Source organism: Triturus cristatus, chromosome 3_2 (genome assembly GCF_964204655.1).
Source record: "Triturus cristatus chromosome 3_2, aTriCri1.1, whole genome shotgun sequence".
Classification (NCBI taxonomy): domain Eukaryota; kingdom Metazoa; phylum Chordata; class Amphibia; order Caudata; family Salamandridae; genus Triturus; species Triturus cristatus.
Genome location: NC_140584.1, coordinates 645,104,503 through 645,123,112, shown reverse-complemented (window position 1 = coordinate 645,123,112; position 18,610 = coordinate 645,104,503). Strand labels below are relative to the sequence as shown.

At 42.1% G+C, this 18,610-nt stretch overlaps 1 protein-coding gene across 1 annotated transcript in view; it reads left to right on the top strand.

The window, feature by feature from the left end:
- The window catches only part of CPS1 (carbamoyl-phosphate synthase 1), a 215,946-nt gene extending 198,660 nt beyond the window's left edge, over positions 1–17,286 (top strand). The window contains exons 35-38 of the mRNA XM_085648589.1: positions 3,870–3,929; positions 12,473–12,585; positions 13,491–13,620; positions 14,775–17,286. Of these exons, the coding sequence (XP_085504715.1) occupies positions 3,870–3,929; positions 12,473–12,585; positions 13,491–13,620; positions 14,775–14,873 (402 nt within the window). The 3' untranslated portion in view covers positions 14,874–17,286. The remainder of the gene's footprint in view (positions 1–3,869; positions 3,930–12,472; positions 12,586–13,490; positions 13,621–14,774) is intronic.
- The last annotated feature ends 1,324 nt before the right edge of the window (positions 17,287–18,610 follow it).

The window sequence follows — 18,610 nt, the reverse complement described above, 5'->3', positions numbered from 1 at the left end:
CACAGTGAAATGTGTATCCCTGTTCTCCTGGATAAAGAAGCCGCCAGGGTTCAACAAGGCCCAAAGCTGTAAGAAATAGCTATAGTAGTGAACGAATTACTCCCCCGCCCCACTGAGGTGGTAAATCGCCACATCGACCACCCCATTCCAGTCTTCCCCACCACCAGGGGCCCAGTGGGAGGTCACTGAGTAACCTTGTGATCACCTCTAGAATGGATGAAGACGGTGATGGAGCATAAACATTAATAAATATTAGCGGGTGGTCCTGAAGCAGCCCCGTGAGCACCACGTAGCTGCCCCATGGATCCAAATTTGTTTTTCTGATGGCGTAACAAAGGTGCCCCGTCAGCAGTATTGCTACCCCTCGAGAGCCACTTTTGAAACCTGGAGTGAAACACCTGTGCTTATCCACAGCAGGCCAAAAAGGGAATCTTGTCCCCCAAAAGATGAGTTTCCTAAAGGTAAAGAATGTCGGCACAAAGCCATTTTGCTGCCCGAAGCACAGCGTTCCATTTGATCTTATCCAGGAAGTGTTAATATTCCACAAGTCTAGGCAGGTCTGGGTGGCCAGGGCCACAATATCAGTCAGGGCCATCTAAGGGGGATAGGCATACAGGTGAGGAATTCGCAGCCACATATACCCCAAGCACATAGCACACCCCTGCCACAGCTCAATACAAGGACCAACTAGTAACACCCAACCCACCCCATACTGTAAAGCTGTTAAGCATCAGTCACGAACCAGCTGTGCCAACAAGGCACAGATGGCAGCAAGCCCCAATAGAACCCTCCCCAACATTCAAATTCCATTAACCCAGTTCCAAAACGCTGTGTCACTAGTAACCAAAGGAGACTCTCCACCCTACTGTGAGGCCTGCCCCTGCCAAACCTTCTAGAGTGACTTGTGTCCCACTGTCTGAGCAGAAGAAGGTCAATGTTTGTGACTCCAGAGCCGTGCCAGACAAAGCACCAGTGGCACCAGTGGCACTTACCATCACAGTAAATATGATAAACATTCAAATAATTAATCACAGGGCACGTCACGGAGCCTGGGCAGATGCCTCTGCCCCCTCTCCAGGCTACCCAGTCAGAATCCTCGAACCACCATCCCACAGAGCATCTGCATAGCAAGCTGGTTGGTCCATCCAGGACGATTGAGAGCAATTCTTCACCTGGCCACTGGCCCCTGGGAAACCCAGTGGGGACTGCCTAGCCCTCCGTTATGGGGAGGCTGCATCCCTGGGTGGCGAAGTGTGATTGTGGAGAGTGAAGTTATCATCTGACCACTGGACAACTTCTCGGGGATATCAAATAAATAGGTTTTTTTGGTAGAACACCTTAAGTTTTGACGGATAGAGTAGCATGTAATGTATCTCCAAGTCTCTCAATAATTTTTGGGTGGCAAGAACAGACCACCTCTGACCTTGGACGAGTTTGGTATAATTGGGGAAGATATCGATTTTCTAAACCGGGAACATTACAGGACACTAGTACTAATATATTGTAGGATCACACCTTGGTCTACATAGTTGAGTATCCGGGCTATCATTGGGCAAAGGGGGCACCCGGATGGGGCCGCCAAGCCAAGGTCCAATGCACTCTTTCCATGACAAAGCAAGGTGACAAGGAATGTGCTGGTACAAGAGATCTCAGCCATTGATTCAAGAACTCTTTGGAAGAGGAACCCTTGCAGCCCTTAGGATTCCCCATGAAATGGAGGTTGTTCCTCCTTGCTCTTCCCTCAGCGTCCTTCACCCGAACAGTCAGCTCCTTTGTTGCGGCGACCAGTCTTGTCTATCTACAGCCTTTCTCAGACCTTGCCTGAGCAGTGTAACATCTGTGCCCACCACCTCCAGAGCATAGCAGGATTCAGCGAGAGCCACTAGGATTATGTTTGTGTCGGTCCCTGGGGAAACAGACCCCCACCATTCGGAGGATCACTTGAGGTATTCTTGGGTGCCTGTGCAAACTTCTCCAGCGAGCCCTGCTTAGAAGGGGGCAGGCTGTTCTTGGCTGTGGCAAGGCAGTGGAGCACAGATCAGTAGCTCTTTATAGCTCAGGACAACCAGCCCTCCGGGACTCCCGGAGGAGGCATGCACAACACGGTCATCTACAAACTCCAGCAGGAAGTCGACCGAAAAGACTGACGCTACACCAGGGACACATACTGTTAGGCTCTCTTTCTCCTGTGCCCTGGCCGCTCTCCCCACGTGAGGGGCCCAAACCCCATGGCCCCTAGCCCCTGACTAGTTATATCTTCAAGGAGGGGGTTATCCCTGCTACCACCACCAGGCCGCAATGGTAGCCCCGGACTGGCATCAACAGCCAGTCACTCACCTGTGGCCTGGGGTTGACTATGAACCTCCCAGAGTATCTGCCGGTAATCTTCAGGCGGTCTGATCATTCATGGGGAGGAGGCCTCAGATCCCTGTCAGCAGCGAGTGGCCCCCCTGTCATGCAGAAAAGAGGGGCAAAGGAGAAGGGGGTCCAGGCCCCTTGAATTCTGGCCCAACGAGTCCCGGGGGCCACCTCCATAGGGCCTCCTCACCTCAATTGTGGCCTCTGGTGCACCCCAGGCCCCGACCAGGCCTTTCTCGTCACGGCCTGTCATGGTCCAACCAGCCGCACAGTCAGACTCTGCAGTGAGTCGCGGGCCTGCTTCCAATACAATGCTTCCAGGAGCCAGACCAGCAGCAGCCACAGGGCCTTTCCTTGGCAGGGCAGCCTCTATGCCCCCAGGATGTCTCTTAAGTGGCAGGCACGCGCACCCAAGGACTGGTGCGCCACCTCTCCTCAATCGCCGGCAGGCTGCTCATCGGGACCGTCATCATACAGGCCTCGTTTCCGCGATCCCGAACAATTAGCAGGCCCCTAGTTCCGCTGGCACAAGTAGAGGGCCATTTCCAGCAGCAAGCAGGCAGGATGGTGTAGAATGGGTAACGGAGGGTTCAGAGCTCCATTAGCCTGTGACCACCATCTACATCACCATCAGACCAATGCCAATTCAGCGGTTTTAAGGGTGCATAGGCGGACCATCCATGCCCCTTGAAAGCCATTGTTGATGTTCCGTTGAATTGGCACCGGTCTGGCGAGGTAGTTAGGTGTTGATGACAGTACTAGTATAAGACGTAAGTTTGTTGGTGTTGACGGTGACTCGTTCGTAGGGATGTGGCTAGAGAGTGTAGTGGGGTGGGGTTGATCCTGGGGAAGGTCATTGACAAAGAATAGTTAGGAAGACATTGATGAGGAATGAAGTGGGTGATATCCTAGTTGCTATTCAAGACCTTCATTCTTAGTGCTACAGACAGAGCTGATTCTGATAGGTGTTACAATTCTTGTTGCATGTATTGAAACATTATCTATAGCACAGAAAAGAAAGCTAGCTCCTCTATCTAGAAGCAGCAGTGCATTAAAATGAAGAGTGCCCATAGTCAGAGACATAGTAAATATATGATTTAAGTGACCGTAAGGTAGGAAAAAACGTCCATTATCTTGTGTGGGAAGTGTGGCGCAGCCATTCATTCACTAAATGAGGAGTATTTTAGAAAGTGACAGGAACAAGATTGTGTCCGGGAAGATTATATGTAATTCAGGAAAACAGACCCAGATTATCTGGAAGCATGTCATATCAGTGTTAACGGGAATTGGAGACAGAGGAAAGGACTTCGGTGGAAATCGTGAATTGAAATCAGTAGCATTGGGGGCAGAGCCAGTCGGATGCACCATCTCTTTCTACACATTGGAGACAATAGCACAGTAGGACAGCTACTCATTTCCTGATCAATGGCAGTGCTTGAGGGTCGCACGCTGGCTTTGTGTCGAGATGTTCATTAACATGTGTTCTTTTTGTGTTTCCATCTCTCCATCAGCACTCATTCCGACCTCAGTTCCTAGGAACGGCACAGCAACTGAAGGATGAGGGATTCAAGGTATGTATCTTTAGACGTGAAGAAGTAGACTGAGGTTTTGGCATATGTAGTAAAATCTATCTATCTATCTATCTATCTATCTATCTATCTATCTATCTATCTATCTATCTATCTATCTATCTATCTATCTATCTATCTATCTATCTATCTATCTATCTATCTATCTATCTATCTATCTATCTATCTATCTATCTATCTATCTATCTATCTATCTGTCTGTCTGTCTGTCTGTCTGTCTGTCTGTCTCTCCTTCTGTCCATCTGTCCGTCTATCTCTCATTATATATTACATGTTTATTTTCCTATTGCATGACATACAGTGGTATAAACCCATATTTTCAAAGAGAACCGTAATTTATGGAAACTGTATGTCACAGTTCCCTGTAAAATATGGATTTAATGATCTTAATGAAAAACCACAAAGAACTTTGCGCCGGGCTATCATTGTCATGCTACTAGGACAATATAGCATAGAGGACCAAATTATGCGGCAAGGCTGTCTAATTTATGCAGCAAAAATGCCATTTCTACAGCACATTTTCTATCAGTATTATTTACACCAGTTTCTGCTAGAAAATATAAAATATACACATTTTGTGGCAAATGCAGTAAATCCATAACTTTGTCTTAACCCAACAGCAAGAGAATAACATAATCCATTGACCTTCACCTTCATGCATTGTTTGATTGACTATGTATTCAAGAAAAGTGAATAAAAGGTAAACATTCTATTTGGACAGGGCCCCTCTGCGCCAGGCTGAAGGCTGTACACAGTGGGGGATAGACACAGGGATCTCTTGCTGTGGTATATAGCAAAAGAAATCTCTGAAAAAACAAACGTTCAAGTGAAGTTCTGGTTAGCTTTGGCTTTACCCTCACTCTATGCTTAAAAGAACCTTAGAAAATAACTTAAAAATCTATAGTTAAAGTGGAGCTACGGTTGTGAATTAAAACTGAAAAATCACTACATTTCACAAATAATGTTTAGGACGCAACCCATAACTCGTACACTATATATGCAAACCATAACTCGTACACCCAAAGCAATGCAATATTTATACCAATAAGTTACAACCCTTTATATACTCAAACAAATATCTACTAACACGTTCATAGCACATTCTCATCACGATAATGGAAATATGATATGTAATCTCATAATTTATACTATTATATATGACATTTGTAATTGCAGCTGTCATATCAAGAGTGGAAATATGAGCATTTCATTTGTTGTGCAAGTTAGCATTTGCATTTCTGGCATGTCAGTTAGTGATTGCAGTCCTACACATTACATGCAAACGTCAGTGGTTTTTCATTTCTAATCCACATCCATAACTCCACCCCAAATGTCCATTGTAACTGTGTTTTTATGTGGATTTCCAAGGTTTTTGAAGCACATGCTAAGGTGTTTTACCATAGCCAACCATCACTTCATTTAAACCTTTGTGATATATATATATATATATGTGTATTTACTGTGTAGTTGTAGTTAAATCAGCGTTTCTGTAGGAAGAGTGGTTTTGTTTTCTTGATAATAATAACTTTGGTGACATTTCACGAATCTGCACAAAACTCTCCAAGAAAAATTCAATCACCATGGCTCCTCCTTGGAAAATGTGTCCATCAAGCGGGGGTCAAGACAAGGGGGGGGGGGTGCTGCAAATATGCCATGTCCCATGGTGATTCCCTTAAAAAACTATGCTGTCCAATGCTGAAAAAACGGCTGATCAGAATTTCACAATATTTGGCAAAAAGTTAAAACTTTACTGTGAATGTCAATCTGTTCCTCCATTTTTGAGAACTTGACGTTTAAGGGGCTTGGGTTGAGCATGAAGGTGCTAAAACTCAGAAAAAGTTTGTTATAACTGTATGGTTGGTCCCACGGTACTCCCAAGGTTTGATCCGATTCCTCCAGTATCAAAATTAAAAAAGAATGCTCATTCGTGATTGGTTGAGAGAGCTTTTTTCCTGTTTTCCTTTTCAGTGCCTCTGTGCCGGTCCTGCCGTTTTGAAATTATCTGATAGACTGACTGCAAGTATGCAGAAAATGTTGCGGCTGCTATTAAATGACTTGGGACTTGGTCCTCAAGTACTGATAGAAAATTTAAAAAACCATAAGAGCGGGTTTTGGCACACCCTGACCCCCTAGACCAGTGATACTCAAAGTATGGCTCTGGGGTCGCTTGCGGCCCTCTTGACCTTTACATGCGGCCCCCCTGGTGAACAGCAGCACTAGCTGCTGAGCCCTAATATTTAGAAAAAAAGGTTAAATAAACGGATAAGCATTTATTAAACTGCAAATAAATGCTTGCCCATTTATTTAACATGTTTTTTGACCTCCTTACACAATCCCTGACCCACCTAGATTCCCTACCGCCAACCTGCTGGCATCAGTGTGGCCCTCGGTCACACCACAGACTGTACTTTGTGGCCCCTGGGCAAATGTTTATGAGTGCCCATGCCCTAGACCATGTTGAGATGGGGAGTTACCACACTTTTATGTTTAAAAAAAACCTCTTTTTACTGGTATTCACCCGCCTAACAAACAAAATGCCTCCATATGCTTTAAGGGGGGTCACCAACTTTATAGCCTGGTCACATTCTCATCTTTATTCAACTTAACAGGATCATCCTATTAAAGACTTTACATGAACCTCAATTTTTAGAGGTTGGCATGTATGCATTTGTCACTGATATGACACCTTCTGCCGGGCATGAAGGGCAACCATCCATAGTTTGTTAAAATACACTACACACATTCAGTGGAGGCCGGCATGACTCACAGGTGGCAGGGCGGGGGCCCCAAAAAGCGCAATGAAAAACAATAAAATGATTAAAAAATCACAACACTTACCCTGCCGCCGGTCCCGCTGCCGCATCTCTGCTCCTTGCTCCTGCTCTCGTAGGGGGAAAGGAAGCCAGGCTCCCCTGAACAATCACAACGCTGCAGGGTTGTGATTGGTAGGCACCCAGGCTCCCCTGACCAATCACCACGCTGCAATGTAGCGTTGTGATTGGTTTTGAATGTCCTAGTGGGACGCTCAACCAGGGAATGGGAGCCTGGGCTTGTTCTCCATGCAGGCTGTAATGCTGTAATGCTGTAATCCTGCCCTACTCCGCATGAGCAGAGCAGCCCCACACACTTACCTACCCGCAAACGAAGGAAACATAAAATGGTAATAACTAAAAGTCATTATTGTCTTCTATTTCCTTTCCTTTACACTGCTCAAAGCAGTGGGGCGACGCTCCTCTGCCACAGTAGAGGAGCTGCCACTGCACACATTCCTGAGATGAGCACAATGGCATGCAATCTTAGAACCATACTTAGAGCCCCATTGTCACCCCTACATTCTGCATCATTCACCAATCTGCAATGTCTCAAACCCTTCCTCAAAGTTCTGAAATAAACTGCCACATCTCATTCTGAAATAAACTGCCACAACTGCCACATTACATAAAGTTTGTCTAAAGCATCGTATTATAACTATTTAACATGGGCACACGCCTAGGCAGCTACTGGTGGATTCTTTATTGTCAACAAAAGTTTTGGCCTTTCTCTCAGATTTTTCGCAACAGATTTTGGCTTTAAATCCACTTTGACACATGCCTCTTTACCTTGTTTAACATGGCGTGCCACTTGTACTCCAACTTTTACTTGTTTGTAAAAGGTGCACCATATAACTTTCAATATGCACAACCATACTTACCTCAAGGGCTTACACTTTTTCAATTCTATGCACAGAGACGTGTCCACAGAGCAACTCTATACTGGCTATAATTATAGGCCTTTTACTAACAACTTTATTTTTTTAAATGTTGTAAAAGTTTATGAAGTAATGTGAATAGCAATACCACTGATGATGATGTTCAAAATTTCATCACTGATGTCATCAGTGATGTCATTTAACACGTCACAAGTGATGCAGTGTGTGAGATTATAAGCAGTGCTTGGTTGGGGGGTGCAAATTATAATTATAATTAAAGGGATTTTTTAGTTTTTTTTTCTGACATTTCTTATTTCTTTACAGCACCTAACTATAACGTCACTTTAAATGTATTTTTTCTCATGAATTTCTGTTTTTGAACATAAGCTAAGATCTAACTACCATACCTAACTAATAAGGTGACTTTAACCTTAATTTGTGTCAGTCAGTGAACATATATATATATATATATATATATATCCACAAGACAGTCCTTAGCGGGGGGAGCACAGTTCATCTGGTGCTCGCGGCGAGAAACGGACCAGTTCTCTTAAAATAATTTTCCACAATGTTGAAAAAGTACGCAGCACTCTTCTTGGCTCTTGGCTTGATAGTTAACAACCGTGATCAAGAACTTGGTGTTCGAAGCGCGTAGGAGGAGGAGAGTGATGGTCTAAATAAAGAGTTGTATTAGCCAAGAAGACTGCTGCGTACTTTTTCAACATTGTGGAAAATACATTTTTATATATATATATATATATATATATATATATATATATATATATATATATATTATCTACTGGCGGTCGCCAGTAGATAGTTATAGTTAGGACCGTGTTTCCATAGGAAATCCGCAACATTCTATTTGGAATAACTTTGGCGCCGGTCGACGAATCCTCGTGAAATTTTCAAAACTAATGGGGCGCTCCGCTCCGCTCCTACCCTGAAAGTCTCGGGGGGATTCGTCAAGCGGGGGCTGAGAAAAAAGGGGGGTCCCAAAACACGTTTTCCCCATGCATTTTCCCATAGGACCTTTAGTCCGAGCTACAGCCCGAACGGCTGAACAGAATTACTTGAAATGTGGCAGAGAGGTAGTCCTTAGGACTAGGATGTGCCTTTTGTAGGTCTGGTGTAAATCTGTTCAGTAGGTCCTGAGAAAATAGCATTTAAATCAATATATATATATCTGTAGGCGCGCTCCGTGCGCTTACCGTAAGCTTACCGTACGCGTGCGGTGCCGTGCGCGAGCTCAATTCTGATTGGTGGTTACATGACTGTAAACATTCGAATCGGTCGAAATCAGGAAGTGTCGGCCGCCATTTTCTGTCTCTCGCACTGAGAAACAAAGGTGGGGAACGTGAAAAGGGGGCAACGAAGAGAGTTGCAGACCCCCTAGTGTTTGTCAGGGGGTCCAAGAAGGACCCAAAAGTACGGAAAATACATTTAATAATTTTAAAAAAAAATCGCGGAGTGCGCGTACGGTAAGCTTACCGTACGCGCACGGCAAAAAAAAAAAAAAAAAAAAAAAAAGTAACAATCACATTTATTAAATAAATTAAAGGACCCACAAGGGAGAAAAAAACAAATGTTACTGTGTAAAAAAAAGGCGAGGCGCGCACGGCATGGACTGCGCAACGTGGGCGCTCGGTGCGCGAAGCGCACCGGGTGCCCACAGCGCGCGCACGGGGCGCGAAGCGCACCGTGCGCGCAGGGTGTGCGCACAGTGAAAAACCAGAAAAAAAAATAAAAAATAAATACATAACTTAGCATTTAAAAAACCGTACAAATTCACTAAAAAAACAATAGGTTTCACACACGTTATAGTTAGGAATTATCATTTACAAAACCTTGCAAATTCACTTAAAAAACCATAGGTTTCACACATGTTATAGTTAGCTGTACATTTCACTCGTAAAAAACCAATGAAATTCCACGTTATAGTTAGATCAGGTAACTATAACTTGCGCGACCGCAATCCACAATGTGTAATTTCAGATGTCATCATTGATGTCATGAGTGATGTCACTGACCATGTCATGAGTGATGTAATATGTGACGTCATCAGCAGTTTATTGTGGGCGCGCAAGTTATAGTTACCTGATCTAACTATAACGTGGAATTTCATTGGTTTTTTACGAGTGAAATGTACAGCTAACTATAACATGTGTGAAACCTATGGTTTTTTAAGTGAATTTGCAAGGTTTTGTAAATGATAATTCCTAACTATAACGTGTGTGAAACCTATGGTTTTTTCAGTGATATATATATACATATATATATATATGTGTATATATATATATATATATATATCGCCACAACGCTTCACACCACCAAACTTTCCAAGGGCGAGAAAGCAGACCCAGGATCTGTGCAAAAACTGTTTATTTCAGGAATGCCCGCACCTCCGCCATTACGCGTTTCATCCTCCAACGAGGCCTTGATCACATGACGCGTTTCGAAACCATTTTTTCTTATTTAAAGTGACAGTGCACACAATCTCACGTGAAAAGAACCATAGACATAGAAGGTACACTTTGTATGGTCACAGTGATCCAAATATCTCAGAACATTGGAAAAATTGGTCCTTGTTTTAGGAATACAATAAATATGTGCAAAACGGGCAAAATTATAAATATTCATGAAGTCATAAATATTTAAAAAGCATGTAATAATATTGCGTCCGATAAAATTAATAATCCCATTAAAATGTTATTACACAGAAAAGAGCTAAAAAGCAGTTGTGTAAAATGACATAAAAAGATTAAATATAAGTATATAAAAATCCTTATTTTTTAGAGGCAATCAAAACCTTTCTAAAAAACCTGTCATAAAAACACAAAATTGCCCAATTGCTCATCTGTTCATGCTTGGTTTCATGGTTTAATACCTATTGCTCCAGTTAAGATAAGAATCTAAATTGCACCAAAGCTCTAATGCCTAGAGAATCTGGAGCCTTGTATCCTGCCCAAGTGGGCCCAAGACCACGAAATGACCCACCAGGAGGAGGAGAGTGATGGTCTAAATAAACAGTTGTATTAGCCAAGAAGACTGCTGCGTATGTTTTCAACATTGTGGAAAATACATATATATATATATTTTTGTTTTCAATTAAATTGGAATCAAGTCTGCCACATAGAGTCAGAGTTCAGTATAAGACAGGGTACACAGTGACAGAGATGTCAAAATAATACACCAGACTTTCAAGATTGAAACAGTATGTGCTGTTTAATTAACTTCTTCTGGTGCTTGATTTTGTTTTTTCCATGTATCTGGCAACGTGCAGTGATTTTGAAAAACTTCCTGCCAAATGAGCAATAATGGCTTCCTGTGAGTGCCGAAATATTTGAAACGTTTTGAAGTGAAATCCTCCAAATTAAAAAAATAATTCCAGTTCAAAGGATTCAGAAGCCCAATTTGAAATGTGTGATCTGAAATCTAGATACAGCTGACTTAGGTTTCAATCAGACCAACAGGATCGTCTCCCCTGTATCAATGTACACTGGACTTAAGTCTTCCCCAGTTGCCCTGCAGAGCCAAGAACAGACTTGAAATAAACATGTTTAGGAAAGTATAAATTTAAACAACGGAAAAGCCAAATTAATCGGTGGATTATTGGTAATGCAGGACAATGAATACGTCCTACAACAATTTATAAATGAAGAACCTGGTCTAATTTCCTGTTGGCCTGTATGGGCGCCTCTAGAAACATTTTCTATACGCAGGACTATAGTTAGCAGCAGATATTTAAATATATAGTGACTCAATTAAATACCCTACATAAATGTTTTTTGGCTTAGCACTTGGAGAGCTTGTAAGAATTTTACAGCACATAACAACATATTCCAAAGTGGATTAGCCTTTTTAGAGGCAGATGGATCTGCTGTGGGAATCAGGAGATTTCCTGATGGAAGAATGCCATTGGGAAGCAGGTAGAGTCCTGACAAACCAATCACAGGTCAGGCTAGTTTGGTTTGTGACTGGCTTTGTTGCAATACCAACAGCCTTTAGTAACACCAGCCTCCTATTAAACGTCTTTAGCGTTTATTTTGAGACTGAGCCAGTTCTCAGGACAGCTACTGACTTCTTAAAAGTGAACAAATCCATGAACCATTTTGAAGACACATTCTTTAAGGTAGTTAATGAAAAAATAAGACATTCAGGTATTTGGAAAGATACCAACTGTACATTATCCCAATACAAAAGCATTGCATCTCAGATTGTTGTGGACATGGCCAGTGTGACAACTTCTCTAAGCACTTTTAAAAATATGACATTTCTCTAATTCACTATTTGACTTGGCTCGCAGACCTAGAACACTACATAAAGGGAGCTTTTATGAGCATACCTAGTTTCAGAACCATGGTTATTGCAGATATTTACATACAGTAACTCAAATAATTAGTAAACCGTGCATTTGTTCCTGGATAGGCTGCAATATGCTTGCACCATATAATAGTGCACAGTGAGATTTCTTGATTTTTAGGGGCATAATGGTCTCATGAGTAGAATCATGAGATTTCCTGTCAAGACAATTCAGTTATGAAATAGGGGGAGAAGTGGCAGTGTCTGTCACACATCAATCTGATCTGTGCCTGGCTCTACCCCAGTCCTGCCAGCCTTCGGTAGCAGCAGCCTGCCATTACACTTTACATTTTCTCTCTCAACCAGCAGCTGTTGAGAAGCAGAAGATCTTGGCTAGTGGGTGCTAACCTGCCCTCAGGGCAAACCATCCATTTACATGTTCGTGCATTGAAGTAGGCATGTAATTTGGGAATATTTTGTGTTTGTCATGCTCTTACATACAGTTGGTTATGTTGTCTCCCTCTTTTCGTTGCAGCTGTATGCCACAGATGCCACATCAGCCTGGCTCAATGCAAATGATGTACCTGCCACCCCAGTGGCATGGCCATCGCAAGAGGGGCAAAGCTCCAACCTCCCATCCATCAACAGGTAATTGATAGAGGACCGCATCAAAGATATTCCATCGCCTGTCCTCTAGAGCGACCTGTGGGTGCCTGTGTACATGTAAACTGCAGACTACTGAAACTGAGCGCCATGGGCTTAGAGAGCAGCCCCCCGGAACTACAAGCCAATGCTACAACAGCAGCTCCATAAAGACCACACCGGGAGATATTAGGGTTATTACTAAGGCAACATTTCAATTTCATCTGCATAATGTACATAACGATACGTTTTACAGAGTACAGTTTTAGTAAGAAAGAACATTTCAAAAGGACTAGATAAGCGTGTTTGGAAATAAGAACTTAATATTATTTAATCATTTCCGGGTATCAGGGGTCACACATTGTTGTAAGAGGTCGTCACACACCAGATGCTTGGGTCATTCAGAGAGACACTTTTATAGTCAGATGCCTTTCTTTTTCTGAAGATGAATGTTCAGTACTGAAATCAGTCAAACTGTGTGAGCTACAGCTGTGCATCTCACATGTCCGTGACGAAGCGAGCTAACATTACTTAATGCTACCTGTAGCCTGCCATTTTACGGAAGGCCGCTTTGTATGACGAAAATGACACCCTTCAGCGATAGGTACACGACTATCCAATGAGTGCCCAAAGAAATGGAAAGAATCAATGCAACCTAAAAAGGACAACATTTTTTATAACATTCTTTCTGTTATCTTACTTTCCGTTCTATACCACAACACAAATCAATTTATTATATATGTTTTTGGGCCTCTAGGATTGCAGATTAATTTATTTGGCATCCATTTTGGGAAGGCAAAAGGCAGGGGTACAACTAGAACTCCTTAGCTAGGACGACAGTCCTGTCATTTTTCATAAGATTGATTGGGTGTGCTCATGTACCATCTGAACCCACCGTTTTTTATTCCCAGGTTGATCAAAGATGGAAATATCGATATGGTCATCAACCTCCCCAACAACAACACCAAGTTTGTGCGTGACAACTTCCTCATCCGCCGGACGACAATCGATTCTGGCATCCCACTTTTGACCAATTTCCAGGTATGGTACTGTCTCCCTCCACACCTCCTCAAACCCAAGCGTGTGGCTGGTTGATGGCATGTCTTTGACAGGCCGAGCTAGGCGCCTGCTCCAGCCTGCACAAATTTCAGAGACCAGCTCTGGGTAAAACGGAATGATCGCTGAGGCCTGTGCCCCTTGGACACTGTGGACTTCCACAGAGTCGATAGTCGACTCCCAATTTCGCCATTCACTTGACCACTATTTTGGTGCTTTTTTAAAACATTTTTTTTCAATATTCTAAGCTGTGAAACCAGACACTTTGCTGATGCCATTAGAAATGTCTAAGCAAATAATGAAGAACATTGTTTTCTTTTTTCAGTGTGGTTTCACTATTGAAATACGAATGTCGTTTTTTTCTGAAAAGGTAGTGAGAAAAAGCAAGTAAGAGAACTGGTCAAATGCTCACTTATGTACCCAGTGAGTTTAATGAAGAGAAGAAAAGTTCATCATACTTATTTGGACCTAGGAAAGGTTAGAATTAATTCGTTTTAAATTTGAGTGGAGTGGAATTCATTTTAAAGTGGAGTCACTCGGACACAAAGGGAAACGAGATTTGCATGGCAGTGTCTAGGTCCTAGGATAAGAATCGGATCGGTGGATTCGGGAGAAAAGCACCTTATTGTAAAAGGTTCCGAAAATCCCTTTTTGTTGAACATACTTTTAAAAACACCAAGCTAAATTAAATTTATCAAATTGCCTTTTACGGATTGTAAATGTATTTTATCTCATAAATCCCTTCCTCTGTCCCTCTTTATTTTTTATTCCTTCTTGCACCAGCCACCTTATCCCTCACGGCTTCACCTTTTCTATTGCTCATTAATCTTTATTTATTGTAATTTGTGTTTGGAGGATACCTGCAAATTCTCCTTTCTCCCTTTGGTCCTAGGCTCTTTTCCACACTAAATATTATACAGTATTTGAAAAAGTCCTTGTTTTCTATGTCATTGTATCTATTTCAATAATACTTTGCCCTTCCTTCTACATTGTTACTTAGTCTCCCCAGCTCTCTTCTGTTATCTTTTTCTCTCCTCACCACAATTGCTCTTTCTCACCCTTCCAGACCCACACATTTCTTCTGTACCGGTTGTGTAAACATGTGATGACACTGAAACTCTTGCATTTGTGTTTTCCAGGTGGTCAAACTCTTTGCTGAGGCAGTCAAGTACTCCGGAGACCTGGACACCAAAACACTTTTCCACTTCAGACAGTTTGGTGCTACCAAGTCTTCTTAGAAACATTACTCCTCCTTAATATTTCTTCAAATGTATATTTCGAGTTAACTATTAATGTATCAATGCAACAAAATATGTATATCACTGGCCTCTTCCAATGAAGAGGTTAAAAGAAGAATCTGAATTTGAGTGAGCCTCACTTCTAGAAAACCATATACCACTTCTTTCTACTCCTTCTGCTTTAATTGAACCTTACTTTTGACTTCCTGTTCTTGAACGCAAACATCTCTTCTGAAGCACTGACCCCTTCAGGTAGAGAACTACAATAAGGCAGCCACAATATTGTTGCTGGCCTGAGCTTCCCCAAGAACACGATGCATGCCTTATTCTACATCTTAGAGGAAAAGGGAGTGAAGGCTCTCACATTGTTGCTTTTTTATGCACATAACATTCATATGTCTAAATTAATTTCTTATCTGCAAATCAATGACTTTCTAACATGCCCTTGTTTGTTGGCTAGGCCAGCCCTCTTTCCCAGGTTGGTGTTTTTTCAAAAGCCCTCAATACCATTTTTTTTTACTTCATATTGTTTTTGTATTCCCAGTGTTCCACACAGTGAAGGAGCAGGGTAATATCTCTTGTGTCTAGCTTAGTCTCTAAGATCTTGTTTTGCTTCCTCTGATACTCCATTGGCCTTCATGCATCTCCAATCTCTGCTTTTGGTCATGTAATAATTGGATCAGAAGTTTCCTTTCCAGAAGTGTGCTGAAGGTCACATTCCTTGTTCTCATCAGTATTAGTCCCCTCGAGGCCTCAGGGATTACTGCCTAAAGACTTGATGGCTTATGGTTGCCGGTGCACTGCCCATGCACCTGTTCTCAATCATAGTGGCAGTTCTTCTCCCCCTGATGGTTTTTATTTCTTGATCTTTTTTCAGAGGTAGGCCAAGTAGCAGTTTGCATTCAGTTCTTGATGTCATTCCTTACCTTCACTTCCTGACTAACCTCCATGAAACAAATGAACCAATCAGCCTTAGGTTTTTCAGACTCCCTTCAAGTGTATATATATCAAACACTCTGAACTCTCTCCTCGAAAGGTTGATGACTTTGCATATAATTTTGATACTTTGCAAGTCTGCTAACAAAGCATTATCATCTTGTGGAAGTGACTGTTCATGTGATAATCAAAAGAGGTTTGGTCAAACACTCATTGGAAATGCAGGGTCCTTGTGAGTTAATAGTTGGCTCAAATCTGCTGTGAGTAGGATTATTTGGCGCAGCGTGAGAGAAGAAATTACTGTGCAAGCAATGCTAGAGCGGTAGATCACTTTTTCAAACTAGTATGATCACAAATGTGAATCATCACATATTTAGGGTTAATATTGTCTGTACCTGCTTTGTTATCGAGCTGGGGGCCCATTTCTTAGCTTAGTGTTCTAAGCCCATGATTCTGCGTAACTTCAAAGTATATAAAGTCAAGCATCCTACAGATATAGCCATGGAAGAGTGATGAAGATATTTTTCGCATGCCACATAGGCTTTTTAGGTGTGCAACTGAAGAGTCACTTGCCATTAAAATGTTCTGCATAAGACAATTACCAGATTTTCAATATTAATATGTTATTGGTAATGCCTCAGTACTAAGATGCACCACCTACATATGCTATAGAGCACATCAACATATGTTAACAATTAGGATTGTCCTCCATATTTCTCAGCAGATCGATAACCTACCTTAGATGTTAAGTCGTAATATGGCCTCGTATTCCTACAAAGTAAAGCTTGATAAAAAAAAATCTCAGCTAAATATATAATCAGAACCATTCACTTAGATCCTTTGATGGGATGCATCAGTATGTATAAATCTGTCCACTGAGCTCTCAAGGGTTCTAAGGACTGGTTTATTGAGGGCAACATTGCAGTCTACTTTATATCTCTTGCCGACCATTAGCTTCATTGCAGAGGTGTTTGAAAACGTGAACATCGCAGGTTCTGCATAGACATAAGAGGCGACTGGATTTCAGCATCACCTCGCCGATTAGCTAGAATCATCTTTAAATCAATATTCAGTGTCCCAGTCCCCTTCCAAGATCAATGACAGTGACAATCCTCTGCCTGTTTAAGAAGCCTTCGAGTTGACTAAACCCTGTTTACTAATGATGTACAGTTCTCAAACATACTCCAGCTGGGAACACTCAAAATCATAGCAAAGTACAATTTCACATAAGACTTCTAATATTTGCTCCAATATGTTCTGTGTCCTCCATCTGGTTTGGACGGTTCCATCTCTAACACATTGTAAATTAATTGAAAGAGTAGTGGTCATTTACTTGCATGGTCTATGGTACACTACAGCAACCTAACAGAAATTAGAGAATAGACAAACCTTGAACATTATTTCTCTTTCCAAACACCATGTATTGTGAGTACCAACCTTACTGTGATGAATAAATCGTGAAATACTTTTAATACAAGATGAGTGTATATTCCTTATTTGTCCATGTTGTGAAACACAGTCTTGATCTCTTGCAGTCATTCCTCTACCATTGAAGCAGGTATGAGAAGTGCATAAACTCTGTTCAAGTGTGTGTGCCCTATCTATGGAATATTTGTGTAATGTGTATTTGTTAAGTGCTCTATCACCTCCAAGGGTATCCTGGTGCTGAGTTGGTATGTGTGCTTACCCCTGCCTAGGGTTGGTTGGTTAATTGAAAAGATGAGCCTTTAGCTTCTTGCAGAATTCAAGAAGAGTGGGGGAGGCTCTGATGTGGAATTCCATTCTTTAGCAGCGATGTAAGAGAACATCTGTCCTCCTGATCTAGTTCTGTGTATGGGTTGGATGTGTGGAAGCAGGACTTCTGCGGAGGAGACTTGTCATAACTTGTACTTATGGCAATATCAGACATTCCGAGGTATGAATTTGGGAGTCAGTTATGGGGTGTCATTGTCTGCATTGCCAGTCCTCATTCTACATGTAGCGAGTGAGCCTGGCCACGGCAAGGAGGGGCTTAGAGGGGATCTCACCAAAGAAATGTTCAAAAAGATGTGCAAATATGGTGAATTTTAAAACACATTCTTAAATATAGAACCTTGTCCAGTCATTGAATGGATGGATGGATGGAGAATGGAGATATATCGGCATGCACAAAGAATGAATGAATAGTTGGATGGTGAGGGGTAGATTAATTCATTCAAGAATGGACGACAATGAATAAAGACTTTCAGTTACCTCAAGCAAATGGTCTTAATGCACTGCCCATGGGTGGTTACTCTGGATTTTCATTTAAGCATCTGCATTAAAGCATCACCCTCCCCAAACACTGCCACCACCAACCCTTGTGAAAAATGTATAGTTTGGATGCATTTAACACAGTGCACTGATTTAATTCCTCAAAGAATTAAACACAAAGCATCATCCTTTGATATAAAGCAGGAGAAATAAAGAGATAACCATGTAGCTGTTGAGCTGCACAACATGAAACCAGGAACTCCTGCATCAAACCTGGTTTCCACTTGACCATTCTGAATAAACCTAGGCAAGTCCTTTTTTCACAGTGCCTCCTTTTCCTTTATCATCATAAGAGCACCTTGAAAAACAGCAGTGTGGGCTTCACAAAAACAACAGCCTACAATGTTAATCTATAGTAACACCTTAGAACACGTATAGGGGCAAAAGACACAGAGGGGCTTATTTACAAGCCCCTTGCGCCGCCGGTGCTTCACGTTTTGTGACACACCAGAGGCGCATTTTACTGCCCCATAGTTACAAGGACATGAAACTCCTGTCCCTGTAAATAC